The sequence below is a fragment of the Seriola dumerili genome, unplaced genomic scaffold, assembly GCF_002260705.1.
Source record: "Seriola dumerili isolate Sdu_G_001 unplaced genomic scaffold, Sdu_1.0 BDQW01000242.1, whole genome shotgun sequence".
In the NCBI taxonomy this organism is placed as follows: domain Eukaryota; kingdom Metazoa; phylum Chordata; class Actinopteri; order Carangiformes; family Carangidae; genus Seriola; species Seriola dumerili.
In genome coordinates this window covers 7046008-7061079 of record NW_019174497.1, presented here as the reverse complement: position 1 = coordinate 7061079, position 15072 = coordinate 7046008, and the positions used below count along the sequence as shown (strand labels likewise).

The 15072-nt window shown below is 39.9% G+C and overlaps 2 protein-coding genes across 2 annotated transcripts; both read right to left on the bottom strand.

The window, feature by feature from the left end:
* Positions 1-5051: 5051 nt before the first annotated feature.
* Positions 5052-9468, bottom strand: LOC111229669 (protein phosphatase 1 regulatory subunit 15A-like). Its single transcript, XM_022756089.1, has 3 exons — positions 9066-9468; positions 6878-8205; positions 5052-6030 (listed from the first exon to the last, which is right to left on the bottom strand). The coding sequence occupies exons 1-3, from the start codon at positions 9358-9360 to the stop codon at positions 5821-5823; spliced, it is 1833 nt and encodes a 610-aa protein (XP_022611810.1). The 5' UTR covers positions 9361-9468; the 3' UTR covers positions 5052-5820.
* A 1172-nt stretch (positions 9469-10640) lies between these two features.
* On the bottom strand, positions 10641-14311 carry rps13 (ribosomal protein S13). The gene is made up of 6 exons (XM_022756152.1): positions 14251-14311; positions 13696-13744; positions 13518-13596; positions 12213-12382; positions 11297-11397; positions 10641-10715 (listed from the first exon to the last, which is right to left on the bottom strand). Exons 1-6 carry the CDS (start codon positions 14271-14273, stop codon positions 10682-10684), a joined length of 456 nt encoding a protein of 151 aa, XP_022611873.1. The 5' UTR covers positions 14274-14311; the 3' UTR covers positions 10641-10681.
* Positions 14312-15072: the final 761 nt, after the last annotated feature.

Below are 15072 nucleotides of genomic sequence, written 5' to 3'. Positions count from 1 at the left end.
TGACCACTGCTGCTGGACAGTCAGAAGCCGCTCCATCAGCCGGATCAGAGCAGGGAATCCCCCAAAAGCAGCTTAGTGGATTGGATTATAGAGTAATTGTTGTTCTGTTTCAATCTGCTGAACTAAGATGATTTTCCTGTTTACATGAATTTTCTTTTTATATGCCTTTTCAGAAGAGTCATTTGGAACACACAGGTACAGAGACGATCTGGATACAGAAAGGTTTATGTCATTACCTTTGAAGTGTTGTTTAATATTATTGTCATACCATATCCAACACTTCAACTGCCTCTATATCAACAATGGGCATGGATGGATTATTGAACAGGCCTCCGAGGCACAGGCCCAGGGACCAAAGAGGTCGTGGGCCCCTGGTATTCACCCACAAGAAATCCCAAAAGGAAAACAACCACAGAGATGCAGAATGACCATGAAAAGATGCATAAAGGCCACAAAAAACTACTACAAAGAGATTAAAACAATACAAAACTACCACAAATTACACAGTTATATGGTCAGTTTGTGTCTCTTTTGTGTGGGAGCCTTGCTCCTATGTAGGAGGGGTGAGGGGCTTTTTACTTGTATGTGCCCAGGGGCCCATAATTTAATAATCCCTCCATGCCACAAGGTCTATGAGCACTGAATTTTCAAAATATATTTTTATTTGTTGTCATTTTCTAAACTTTAGTATGGGTTACCCTGTTTCCTTATGTTGAACAAATACCTGTCTTCATCTGCTCTGCTTACTCTAACAAATACAGGAGAAGCAAGCTGGAAAGATTTCACTGCAGCCTTTTTTTTTTCTTTTTTTTTTTACTATAAATGAAGGTCTGAATTGAATTGAAGGTAGAAATACACAACAAATGACTGAAAACCTTTTCGTTTTGATGGTGATGTTCTCAGTTTCACCACATGAGGGCAGTATTGAGTCACATAGTTGCTTAGTGGCTAGACAGTGTTTTTATAGTCTCAGATACAGATGATGCTATATGTCCAAATATGGTCCTCTGTATGGAAGGAAGCTTCAGCTATGTAACACACAATGTGGCAGTAAACAAAGGGATTTTAATGGTGAGCTATTTGTATGTTTTTGAATCATCAGCTGATATCAATATTGAATTATAGATAAAGATTTCAATAATAATTTCTGGTTTTGACACCACCAGGAGTTTTTAAGGACATGTTGCGGCAGATGTTTTTGACATATCAACTGTCATTATTTTAGACAGTGATACCTTAATTGTGACACAATCATCCTGACACTAACATAATCACATGTAGTTTGATGAAGAAAAAAATGTTGACATGATTATGGCACTCTGTGGCCTTTTCTTGTTGTCATTCCTGAGTAACAATTGTGTGTGTGTGTGTGTGTGTGTGTGTGTGTGTTCAGTCACGTACCAGAGGAAAGGTGTGTCCCCCCGGTGGTTTAAATGAAACACTACACCCACTAAAACTCAACTGATAAACATACACTGAGCTGTCAGTGCACTGTTTTTAGCCCGTCTGGGTGCTGGTCAGACACACTAATCCTCATGAGTATATACTGGAATAGCTAAGTGTTTACCACACTTACTACTTATTACTACTGCTCATACATAATTATTGCATGAGTTGCATTTTTTGGGAGATAATGGTTCAGGATGATGATGATAGCAGATATTCATTTTCTTTAATTGATGTTTTTATTCAGTGTCTTAAAGTGAAGCTGAACCATTCCCGAGGGCCTCTGGAGCCACTTGAAGGGCCCACAAGGGACCTGGAAGACCACTCTGTTAATCACTGAGCGAGAACAGGTAAATGTAAGTGAAAGATTTAATCCCTCATGGGTATTACATGTTAAACATTGGATAGGATTTAAAGTGATTCATGCAGAGAGAGTTTAAATGTGAAAAGTATAAATGCATAAGCCATGAAAAGAAGGTGTAAATGAACAGAATGACAAAGATTAAAGATAAATGAGGAGTGGAGTTTGTGTAAAAGTGTGCAAATCAGTATCAGGGAGTTATTGCTTGTATTTTGTACTGAACAATACACAGGACGAGAAGCTTTGTTGCCTTTTGTGTTTCATGCAGTCTGTCTGTATGAGCTGGTGTCAGACACAATAGCTGCTGGTAGGTTGCATCATCAGTTAATTGTGACCCAAGAGATACCCCTCTCTGGCAGGCGAGTGAGAGGGGCAGCTACGTGTGTGTGTGTGTGTGTGTGTGTGTGTGTGTGTGTGTGTGTGTGTTTGTGTGTGTATGTGTGTGTGTTTGGCTGAAAACCCACTGCCTCTGCCGCCGCTGCTGCTGATTCTGCCGCTGCTGCAATCACCTGCAATCCTTTCAGCGCCTCGCCACTCCTGCCGGTTGCTTGGAGACGGGGTCGTCTAGGCCACAGAGCTGATGATACAGGGAGAGGATGAGGAGGAGAAAGATGGAGACAAAGATACAAAGAGAGAGGAGTGGGTTCAAAAGGAAAGAGAGAAAAAGGACCCGGGTAGGGGAAAGTGGGTGCAATAACGCAGGAGTATTCAGACTGTAACTGGGAAGTCACAGGGTTCAATCACCTCCAACCGCCATTTGTGTCCTGTTGAAGTGCCCCTGAAGCAGGACACCAAACCCTGCTGCTCACTCACTGTGACCTGACTCCAGATAAAGACACCTTGTGGTGTTTTCACTAACAACAAAATGAGAAACAGGGACAACAGGCGGAGGGAGACCCCCACCACCACCACCGATCTGTCCTCACACACCACAGAAAAACAGATATTACAGGTTGTTTTGCTCTTAGCTAATGTCACCAGGTCAGATTCAGAAGCCTGTGGAGCAAAGGCACAGCAAATAGAAAATCTACACTACGACAAAAATAGTTCCCCAGGCTTCAGACTTGCATCATGGAGAAACAAAGCACACATGGTGATGGCTGATAACATGATGCAAGAAAAGATCTAGAGGTTTTTTTTTCAGGTTCTTAAAAAGCTGGTAAAAGTCTGATTTATTTATATAGCATGTGCTTTACAAAAATGTACAACACATGACAACCTCTATCAAATGAAGGGAAAAAAAACTCCCCCCAAAACCCTTACAATTATCTTGATAATAATAAATATGACAGATTTTTGTGTTTCTTTTTCCATGCTGCTTTAATCTTTGTATAACCAGTTAAAAACCCAGGACTTCTGGACCGGACACTGGATGTTTTATCTATTCTCAGAATAATTAAAATAGGATTCAGACTTTTAAATTATTGAAAACTATTCCTTGAAAATGGTTTTCCTGCTTCGTACCAGAGCAGTGATCTTCCTGGTGTAAGAGAAAAAAAACTGAAGGCTACGGAAAGGTTTTCTAAAGCGATGTGCTGGAGTGGTTCCACACAGACGCTCAGTGATGCTGCCGAATATATAAAATACTTCAATTAATATTGCAAGGTAACCAAACTGAACTGTTTTCTCATATTTCAAAAAGATTAAAGGAATCTTTCAGTTATTTTTCGAACCACTAACCAAACAACCTTGGTTTTTCTCAGTGTGCATGACCAGCAGGAGATCAATTACATGAACAACATGAGGGAGGGATGGGGGTGGGGGTGGGACAACATCAGAAAAAGACCCACAGCTGGGTTGATACAGCAACAGTGTCAACGATTGCTCACCTTTGCACCATGCTGTGTGTGTGTGTGTGTGTGTGTGTGTGTGTGTGTGGGAGGGGGAGGGGTGGGGACAGCAGCAGAGACCTGCTAATTGATTTCATCCCTGAGGAAAGTCATTTCATCATTCTTGGTGTTTTTAACCCTTGTCTTACGACAGCCTTACAGCACTCAAGTCTGCACGGAGACTCGCAGCCTTCAGGGAAATTATAAGCTCCTGTGTGTGTGTGTGTGTGAAGGAGCGACAGAGAGAGAGAGAGAAAGGAGAGAGAGAGAGAGGCAGACAGAGAGACAAGGTAGTTGAGGAGGGAACAATGAAGGTGCCCTAAGATATTACGCAGGAAAGGGTTACGATGGATGAACAAAGCAAAAATCGGTGTTCAGAGTACTTTTCAACACATGCTGCACACATTAAACTGAATCTTAAATATTTGATGGACATGAGATGGAGCAAAAACACTTTAAAAATACTGTAAAACCCAGTGACCACAGAGTCGGTGATTTGCTGGTCAACAGACGTCCATCAACATTTGATTGAAAATTGAACTTTTCTTTTTGCCGTTTTAGTTACAGATATAATTCAACAGCACAAATGACTAAATCTCAAGTAAAAATAGCCACTAAAATGATGTTGAAAAGATTTGAAAGTTTTATGTAACAAAGATGTCTAAAATCTGAATTTTTCCAGGTTTTAACCCACAAACCATCAGATCACCGTAGACTTGAAGGATACAGGACAGTGAGTACAGAGCACTGACAAAGCAAACTGTATTATGCAGTTACCTGTGTCTCTCTATAAGTGGAAGTCACAGACAGGTGTGTACTCTGGTTACTCTGTACACATTCACTGGAAACACTGCACCCAGACTGACCTCTGGGTGTGTCCAAACTGGGTGAAAGGTTAAACTGATTTGTTTGACTGTAGTGAGGGTGAAGGTGCAGCCTTATATTGTGTTCCTTCAAATCCCCTGATCTTTGTTTTGAGAAGGTGGGAGCCTAATGACGGGCTGTGACTGTGGTATTCAGCATTTCATCAGTATCAGCGATTCACAGACAACTTTTACATTTTTTAGTATTTGAGTTGGCCTTTAAGACATCTGAATTGATTATGTCTCTCATCTTCAGCCTTTTGTAAAATACATTTCCTTAAAACAAGTCCTGACGTAGGGCAGCTGACAGCTGTGGCTGCGTGCATTACTGCATGGATATTTTAAAACAAACACACTAAGAAATTTGACCTTGTGTTGCTCATGGCAGGAAAAAGCAGATGGACAACTAATTTACATGTGAACCAGAGTAAACTTTCTGTGTTGCCTGGTTTGCTTTTACTTAAAATGAATACATGTATTTCAAGTTACAACTCACACATGGCCTCCTCTTTCTGTCCAAGCTTTAGCCGGGTTGTGACGACTGCCAAACACAAAACAGTGACATAGCAGAACACATTTTATTTATTTGACAAAGCACATAGTGACAAATTTGCAACAGATGACTTTTTGACATATTTTCAGCTACATGATGTTACCATGAGAAGCTGAGTGAGTCACATAGGACAAAGTGTTTGAATCTTTGCAGTCAATAGAGTAATAATAAAAACATCGATCTTCACGCTCAGTGCTAAAAGGCTATTATGTGCCATCATAAGAAAATACAAGACAAAAACTTAAATATCAAGAAATAAAAATATTCAAACAAGACACGAACTGCAGTAGGACTTGTGATATGTATCCATCATGCTTAAATAATAAAACTTTTCAAAACACTTTGTACTGTAAAGCTCTGCTTTCAATGATATCATCATTATCTACCTTTACTTTCTAGATTCACCACTGTGGTTTGTTCACACATATAAAAACACAGAAACAGTTAAAACCAACTGTAAAAAATAAACGACAAGCTCCATAGGGCATAAATAAGTTACATTACTAGGTCAGTGTATAAGGCATACAAAAACAACATTCCACACATTAATGCTGAGGTTAATATGAGAAAAGTGTCAATCAGTGCAACAGTCACACAATGTATAAAACCTGTTGAGGTACAAGGTTGTTCAACTTGACACCGAACATTAAAGGTGGCCTAACATCAAAACTTCTAATTGGCCTAAGTCAAAATCACTGTTGCATTGCAACCAATCACAAGTTCTCATCCAAAAAAGGAAATAAAACATTCAGTGTTCAGGACTTCTATTTATTTCAAGGCACCATCCAGGTACGCCCGCATCTTCTCTCTGTGGGGTTGGGTGAAGCAGTGGCCGATTGCCTGCTCTGTTTCCCGGATCCGCCGCCGGAAGCGGTCCCGGTCTCGTGCCATTTCTTCCCAGTGTCCTTTACGAGATGCCTGTCTAGCAAATGGCCACGTCCGCATGACATGGACTTTGACAAGAGGAGAAAAATGCACCTGAAAGCCAACAGAAAGAAAAAGAATTCAATACATTTAATTAAAAACCATACTGATGTTTATATGCGCTTCTGTTGGGTTGATAACTAGCTACTTTTGAAAGTAAAGGCACATTACTTAAGGGATATTATAACTACCCAACAAATTAAAAAAGAGACACCAGATACTTCCCAACACTGACACTTCTCAGACAGATGTGTGTTCAGAACCAGACTGTGAAATTACTTTTCTGCCTCAGGCTTTATTTTTTGAGTCTGATTTACCAGGGTATGAATTGACAAAGTATTCAAAATGGCTTTGCAACACTGCTGCAACTTCTTTTAGTCCGTGTGGAAGTCAAACTCTCTGCTGACTCACTGGAGTCACATGACTGGCTTAGTCATGACGACCAGCAGTGTTGCTAACCAACAACAAACAACAACTCAGCTTAACACATTGTACAGTAAAGTCTGCGTGTGTGTCAGCTGTGGCAGGAATTAACCCTCATCTTTGACACAAGTTGCAACAGTCAGAAGAAGCCACTCCCTTGTGATATTAATGTACTAACCTAAAACATGGGAGCACATGCCCTTTAGTATTTACTTTGGTCAATCAAACTGAGGAAACAGGGTGTCATCTACATAAAAACAAGGCCGTACCTCTTAGTTTTAAAAATACTGTAGAAATTACATTTTACTCGACATCACAAAACCAGAAATGAAGCTGAATACTATATCAGGGCCTGTTTCAGTGCTCTGCAGTATTTAGAGAGTGGTCTATTTTTATTTCAAACTCTACAGGGCTCTCATTTAATGCCTCATCTCATCCTGTCTGGCACTTTAGTTATAAACTGTCATTAGATAATTACCCTTTTCGGGGTGCTGCAGGCCCTGCTTTCCTTCATCTCCTCTGGAGGTGGCTGAGGTGTTTGTCCAGGTCTTTTCCAGGGCACTAGCATTTTGTCAGGGTGGGAGTGATGCTTTAACTGCCTCTCTGGCAGAGAGGGCTTGCTGGCTCTGGATTTTCGGGGTGTTTTCGCCTCTTTTTCACATTTCTTGCCCTTCGCGGGTAGATTTTTCATGTGGTGGGCATCAAGCGCATCTGGATCTTCCTCAGACTGGAGTGCTGTTGTTGGGGAGCTCTGGAGGCAGGCTTGAAAGTTGAGGGGGTGGAATGGGTCGTCCTTCTGGCAGAGTGATTTCCATAGCTGCTCCTCTTCATCATCCTCAGATGAAGGAGGAAAGCTGCTGTCCTTCTCATCAGTGTCTGTGTCTGACTTGGAGGCTGGTACAGGAAGTGAGGCCTCTTGTTTAGTGGTGGTTTGAGGAGACGTGCTGCTGACTGTGCACGCAGAAAAGCACATGGGATTGTAGGGGTCTGCAGGACTGCTGAAGAACTCCCAAAGCCTCTCGCTCTCCTCGTCAATGTCGGGGCTCGAACCGTCAGAACTGGCCCAGCTGCTCTCGCTGTCAGAGCGACTGACCCAGATATTTAGGCCTCGAGAACTCAACATCTCCTTGCTGGCTTTGCTCGCTGACATAAGGTCAGTATCACTGCTGCCCCTTGCTTCACTTTTACTTTTCCTCATGTTTGTGTTTGTTGAAATACACGCAGAGAAAAAGAAGGGGTTGTACGGATCACTAGATTTTGACAGAGACTCCCAAAGCGCCTTACTTTCCTCGCTGTCAAATTCTGCCATATTCTGGTCTTCCTCACTACTCCAGTGAGAGCTTCTCTCCTCCTCTGAAGTGTCCTTCGTAAAATCCTGTTTGAAGACTTTTTCACTACTTTTATGGCAGGCCTCGTTTGAACTAGAGCTGTCGCTGCTTGATACAAAGATGTTCCAGTCACCAGGGAAGCCCATTTTCCAGGTGGATTGGTGTCCGAGAAAGATGCCGTCTTCTTTCCCGGCCGTTCTGGACACAAAGTCGTCCACTAGTCCGCAGCACAGGTCGTCAGCGCGCAGACTGGACAGCAGGGCCTCAGCAGTGGACTTCCCAGTGAAGGGGTCGCCAACGTCAGCACAGAAGTTGGAGAGTGGATTTGAACCGCCGACCATTACGCCGTTGTCTCCGTCAAACAATGAGGAGAACAGGAAGGACTCAGCTGGCTTTGCTGCCGTGCCCATGTGCTGGATGTGCTGACCTGTCTCGTCTGTGATTCTCACGTGGACCTCAAACCTGAACATCTGGAAAACTGGAAGAAAACAGGAGGAAAGTGTTAGAAGGGCATGAAATTCAAATGAGAATGATCAAGTTACATTCTGTATAGTTGTAATTGTTATCTCCTTTAGGTCAACTACCTGTCCTTTGATTAAAATATATGTACAGTAGGCAAATATCTATTAATGTGTGGGTGTGTTTTCTCATTCATCCTTTGATATGCGTGTTGAGCTGTGGTTGACTGATGTTTAAGGCTGGATGGGGAAAATATGATAATCACCAGAGGACTGTATGTCTGCTAGACAGATTACAACATTCATTTACATTAGTCACTTATCTTCATATAAATCACCTGTCAGTTGGTTTAGTTGACGTTCATCACGTTCATACAACCAGAACTGTCTTTTCCAGCCAGTATTTTCAATTATTTAAGTTGTTAATCCAGGTGATATTAATCTTTGTCCAGATAAAAGATGACATTGTCTTTTCTTTGCATTGTCAGTTCTGGCAGCAGATTTGTCACGATCATAACATAACGATCTTAAAATACTTATAAAAGTCCCTATTGAGTACTACAGAAACAGCACCTTACAGGGAATATTACATGGGAAATATCATAAAGTACATTAACTGGAAGAGGACGTAAACACGAAGAATAGCTAGCTTATGGCTATAAAAATAAACAACTGAGCACTGAGGACACATAGTAAGAGAAAAGTATTTATATGAGCCATTATGTTTTATTGTTAATTTACGTTATGCCGTTAACGATACTAATAAAAAAAAAAAAGAGTAACGGTCAGTACATTCTTCAGTTACAGCAAAAACCTCACAATGGTTGAAGTTTGCCACAGTAATGGGGGTAGTACCAGGCTTTGTCTTAACTTTTCTTACCTGACATGAAGGTGTAGTAAATGACTTGAACCAGCAGCCGAAGCTGTTCCCACATCACGGTGAGCATCTGTTTGGTCCAAGGTAGAAGCGCCATCCCTCCGCTACCGAACCTCTCCATCGCCGTTCGTTCGGAACCCTTATCAGCACCAACCGTCGCAGCCATTTTTCTCATACTTCTTTCCTGTCCTTCTGTTCTGGGATCGTGGCGATACTGTTGAGAAAAATCCTCACGTATTCTGGTATTCCTCGTCGAAAACCAATAGATTTCGCGTATTTGTCGGTGACAGATGAGCATAGATGTGCTGTCGCTTCATTTTCCGGCAAGTCTGTGCCATTTTTCGATCTCCTTTGTCAAATGTTCTCATGTATTTTCTCCATGTTTCTTAATTGTGTGTTGTCGTCGTTGTTGTAGTAGAAGTGAATGTCTCAGTGTTGCGATACCGCCTCTTAAAATAAACAAGCGTGATGTCATGCCGCGCTGTGATTGGACATGTGGCTGTCACTCAAATAAGGCTCCTCCTTCAGATTGCGTAACACATGACGCATGGAAAGTGCCCGTAAATTCCTACACCTCCAGGAAAACCCTTTTATAGCCCTTCAAGTTCATTAGAAAAAAATCGATCTGAAATTGAAATTTGCGTTGTGTTTAGACTTGGGAAATTTTCAAACTTCTAAGCCAATGAAAAGTAAAAATTTATATCAGAGAAAGGACTTTCAGTTCTGTCCCAGTCAACATGACTGTGAATAGAAACAGACTATAATTAAGGCAAACAGAGGCGGAAGAACTCAGATCCTTTAGAAATAGTAGCAATACCAGTTTTATAATACTCCTTGATACTACTTGCTTTAGTACAAAAAGTATCGGCAAAAATTAAGCAATAAAATGTTCCCTTTGACTGGTTGGTAACACTGATGAAATAATGAATAAGCAACATTTTACTGATGTATTTGGTCAAGGTGGTGCTCTTCATAACTATTTCAGTAAGATAGTCCACTGGTTCCCAGTAGTGGTCAGCAAAGGGTCAAAAGAAATCTAACAGGGTGTGAGATAAGAGGTAGAAAACAAAATATGGGATATAAATTTATCTTTACTTTTATCTTTGATTTTGGTGTGAAATTTTGGGTAATTATTTTACTAAAACCACTGTTTAAGTTTGGTGGGAAAATCACTCTTTAATGGACAGTAAATGCAAGTGAGCCCCAAATACAAACTATTTTTTTTAAAGTTATGACATGTCAAAATTATTGGTGACCACTGATCTATTTTTAAGAGCTTGTGTTTTTTGTTTTGTTTTTTTAGATGTAAAATCTTACAAAATCTTAATGATACATTGTAGTCAAAACCTTAAAATAAAAGACAGTGGAGTAAAAAGTCCAACATTTCACTCTTAAATGTAGTAAAATACAAGTAGCATACAATGGAAATACTCAAAGTAAACACCTCAAATTTATTTATAACTGCGACCAGACCCAATGGTTTGTCACTACACCAAAGAATGTTGCTAAAAGCCAAAATACACTGTAAACAAAAGATCTGTAAAACACTTAGTTATACATAAAATAAGACAGAACAAATTTCCAATTTAAATTGTTTTATTAATCCAAAAAGTGTATGTTTATGCCACCAGAGCAGAAGCTGTAGAGGACTCACTGTAAACAGAAAGAAAACCAACCATTAGAGGGAGCACTGAAATGTTTATATTGCTATAATGTATTTGGGAATCGATGATGTAAGGACTTTTAAGGGGTTTATAATGTACAGCATTTGTCAGCAATTATTAAAGTTTTAATATATTGTCCTACTTTGTGTTTATAGAAGCAGTTCCCACATATAGGTGCTCACTTAACACTTGTATAATTTAATTGTATGAAGGGGACTGGCAGAGGTGGCACAAAGGAGCCACTCTGCTAATTTACCTCCAACTTTTTTCTAGCACAAAAGAAATATCACTACTCTCAATAATGAGAAGAGCAGGACAATGAATTGTGCATTTTCCCAAGCATGTAGCCCACATGGAATAAATACCTGTACTTCTATGATACTAGTCTGTTTATTTCTATAACAAATATGGAATTTAATTTAGGGAATCGGAGCATTAAACTGACCTTATTTTATTCTTAACACCCTGGCAGATAGTAAAACCACACATCTACATACAACACTAACCAGCAGTTCTTCCTCCAATCTAAATATAACAATATAAGGTTCCCAAAGCAGAAACAATACTTACTACTTCCAGTTGGGGGCCAGTACTCTCTTGGTCTTGTAGTAACGGGCCAACCTGTGGATCCTGCTCTCAATGAGAATCAGGCGGAACTTGGCATCCTTGTCCTGCAAGTACAGTACCAAAATGTCATGGGTATGAGGTGATGGATTCACATACGAACATGTCAATCCATCCATGCAACCCCAAACTACTGCTTATTCTTTGGACTCATTCACCATGCTGGTGGTTTCCTGATACCTTTGTTTCTTGTTTCCTGCTTAGTATTTGAACAGTCTCATTGAACTAAAAAAAGATTCATAAAATATCTAAATTTTAAAAATGATTTCAGGGATTTCCACTGACACTTGTCTACTATGTTGTAATAAGCTCAAAACAACTTACTACTCTAATGGTGCGCAAAAACATTTGGTGGTACTTGGAAAGTAGAGTAACTTTTCTATAACCTAATCACCCAGAGCAAATGGGTGGTAATTTACAACAAAAAACTCAGTCAGTTCAAGGTTTCTGCTTGCCCACAGATGGACCTGAACAGCAGACATGGGGGCAACTCCTATTCATGCTACAATCGAGGGTATGCGTGCACAAACACATTCCACACATGCGCATTAGAAAACATGACCGCGACATGTTGTATTTGGCTCAACATTAAAAAAGGCAAAACAAGAAAACAGTGGGTGTGTTACCTTAACAATACAAGCATATGATTAAGGAAATAAGAAGTACATAAAAAAGATGCATGGCTGCATGGAGCCGTTCTCTGAGTTTTCCTAACTTAAGCATATGACAAAAAGACATGGAAACCATGAAATGACCTTTGCACTAAACCAGCTACAGGCAGCAGCAAATTCTACCAGTGGTCAAATGAACACCACAAATAGGCTTGTATTTGACACAGGTTTTGGGCCTTATCTTTTTATACCTTTCTGTTTCTCTCCAGATGCTTCCTGACCGCCACAGCCTTCTTGATGAGGTGGTAGAGATCCTCGGGCAGGTCAGGGGCCAGACCCTTGGACTTGAGGATCCTCAGGATCTTGTTGCCAGTGACGAAACGTACCTGGGCCACACCATGGGAGTCCCTCAGAATCACACCTGGACAAGGTGACAAAAAGGCTTCAAACTTGGACACTATGTTTCTCATAAAACAGTTTGCTTTACTCAGTCATATCAGCTTCTTTATGCCAAATACTTAAATCACACTGAACAAATATGAGTCAATAGCCAAACTTGGGGCATCGTCTACTTCCATCTAACTCCACTGATGTATATTTCAAAAGCAAAAGGGAAATCAATCTGAGGTTTGCAGTGAATGCTGTTAACAAAATAGGAGTCATTTTAAAATGACAACTTGCTTAATTGTGCCAAAAGATTCTTAACTGTACCATCTTTTCCAATGGACACTATACATGACACTTCAGTATATCAGTACTAAAGAAATGTTAAACATTTTAATGTTCTTGAGTGATTCAGAAACACCATTATATAACACAATACAGTTCAACCACACCATAAACTACATCTTTGCAAATGGCCATATACTTTAACACCTGTCAAACTGTTTCAACAAAATCAGAACATTATAACCTTCTGTAAGGTAGGATTTAAGACTGATGCATTATACTACCTTAATTTTAGCCAGGTGTACCTAAAAACCTATGAAGAGTGTATACTGGGTCTATGATAGAGATAATTGATTTGTTGAGTTGGTGAACAGGAATAAGATGTAAATTGGTTACTTTGTATTGATTTAATAATTTGGTGGGGTTACCACTGGTCTGAAATATCTGCTGAGGGATGCCTCCATTTGTTTTTCAAATTCAAAACATTTTCCACACTCCAATTACTACAAAGCAATGCAGCTTCAAAAAGCTTTTTTTTTTTTTTTTTTTAAAAAAAAAAAAGAAAAGGGAAACCAAGTTGTTTTAAAAAAAAAAAAAAAAAGCTTTTGGTAATTTGAAAGAAAACCATTGTTATTCTGATGCCAATTTGACATCTGTACACAGACATATGAAATAAGTGAGCATATGTTCTGAAATCAGTCAAAAATATACAAACTGAAATTAATTCTGATGTTCTTGTAAGATTCCTGTGAATGTGTGCACCCTGCCTACCAAGTACAGTTGGTGTTCACACTCTGTCAAACTATAAACCTACATTGTCATGCTTACCTTTCTACATACATCACATTGGTGAGTTTTAAGACCTTCAGTCTGATAAAAATGCTTACCGATCTGAGAGGGGGTCAGACCCTTTTTGGCCAGCTTGAAGATCTGCTCTTTGACATCATCGGATGTGAGCTTCAGCCACTGAAAAAATGTTTAAATGATTACCGACTGAAGAAATAGGTTAATATTTTTGCTGGTGTAATTAAGCGACACTACAACATATTATGTCTGTATACTCACAGTGGGAACACTGCGCCTGTAAGGCAGAGCTGACTGGGACAAGCCCTTTCTGCAGAAAATAAAGACTAGTTAGACATCTAGGCAGTTCCACGGAGAAACATCAAGGCGCATAAGTTTAACTTTAAAGAAGAAAAAATGTTCCTAGCATCTATAAAAACTTAATTTAACGAGGCCCAGCTAATGTTAGCTTCATACTCGTGGAAACTAATGTCAAGTGCTTTACGTTATTGTGGTTCAATTCTCATCAAAAGCAGAAAAGCACTATATTTGGCCTGTGGATGTGTAGTATAATGTGTAACATATCACTGTCTTTAACTTGGAAATTAAGCATCGTGGTGAGCCCTGAGCGCCGTTAGCTAATGCTAGCTAGCGAGCTGGAGGTGGATGTCGATTGTGAGGGTGCAAGTATTTAAGTAAATTTCTCGATTCTAGACTGAATTAAAGAGTTCCAGTTGGTACTCGGTCATTCATAACAGGTTTAAAAGTTATATCACGTCATAAAAACCGACCTCGCTGGGCAAAATATCAACTTTAAATGATAAAACGAGAGCTCACCCGGGAGCGTGCATGCGACCCATGATGGCGGTAGAGGAAGAGAGGCCGCACACGCGACAGAAAATGGTATTTTGCGACTGCGTCGGAAATGACGCAATGACGCAAAGGGGATCATTACTGACGCCGCGAAACGCATTCAAGATAAATTGTTGAGTTTCTAAATGTTTATTCATGGTGTGTCAAAGCCGAGAAAAGAATTAAATTATCAAAATTATAATCATATTTTGTCATAATGGGAATCACTGGAGAGGCATTTTAAAATTAAGGTAATAAACATTGCCTCAGATTGACCAGTAACAGACTACTAGCAGCGATTGGTCTGCAATCTGTTCTCCCATATATTTTGATACCAGCATTGAAAATAAAGAAAATATACCGTGGCTTCAGGAAGTATTCACTCCTTCATTTTTGCACACTGTATTGTGTTGTTGTAAAAATTACAATTTTTGCCCATCAACCTACACTCAACACATAGATATTAAGAGGGACCTGCATTATTATTTAGCCTAGAGGGCCTGTCATATAATACTATGTACCTGTATCTTTGATTTGAGGCTCTATCCTACACAGGAGCCTTGTCAGAATCTATGATCAATTATACTGTGCACATTCCTTAAATCTATGATGATATGAAGATGATATGCCCTCAAACTGACACATACTGAGGCTGTGGCCAAGCCATGTACTAGTATAGGAAAACAGATGGTGCCTGTGGTTCTAAAAACATGGGTCAGAGATGGGTATGCCCTTGAGCCATAGTAGAAACTAAACCTTAAATTAAAACTTTAAAAGGCACACAACCAGCAGCCTTTCTTCACAGTT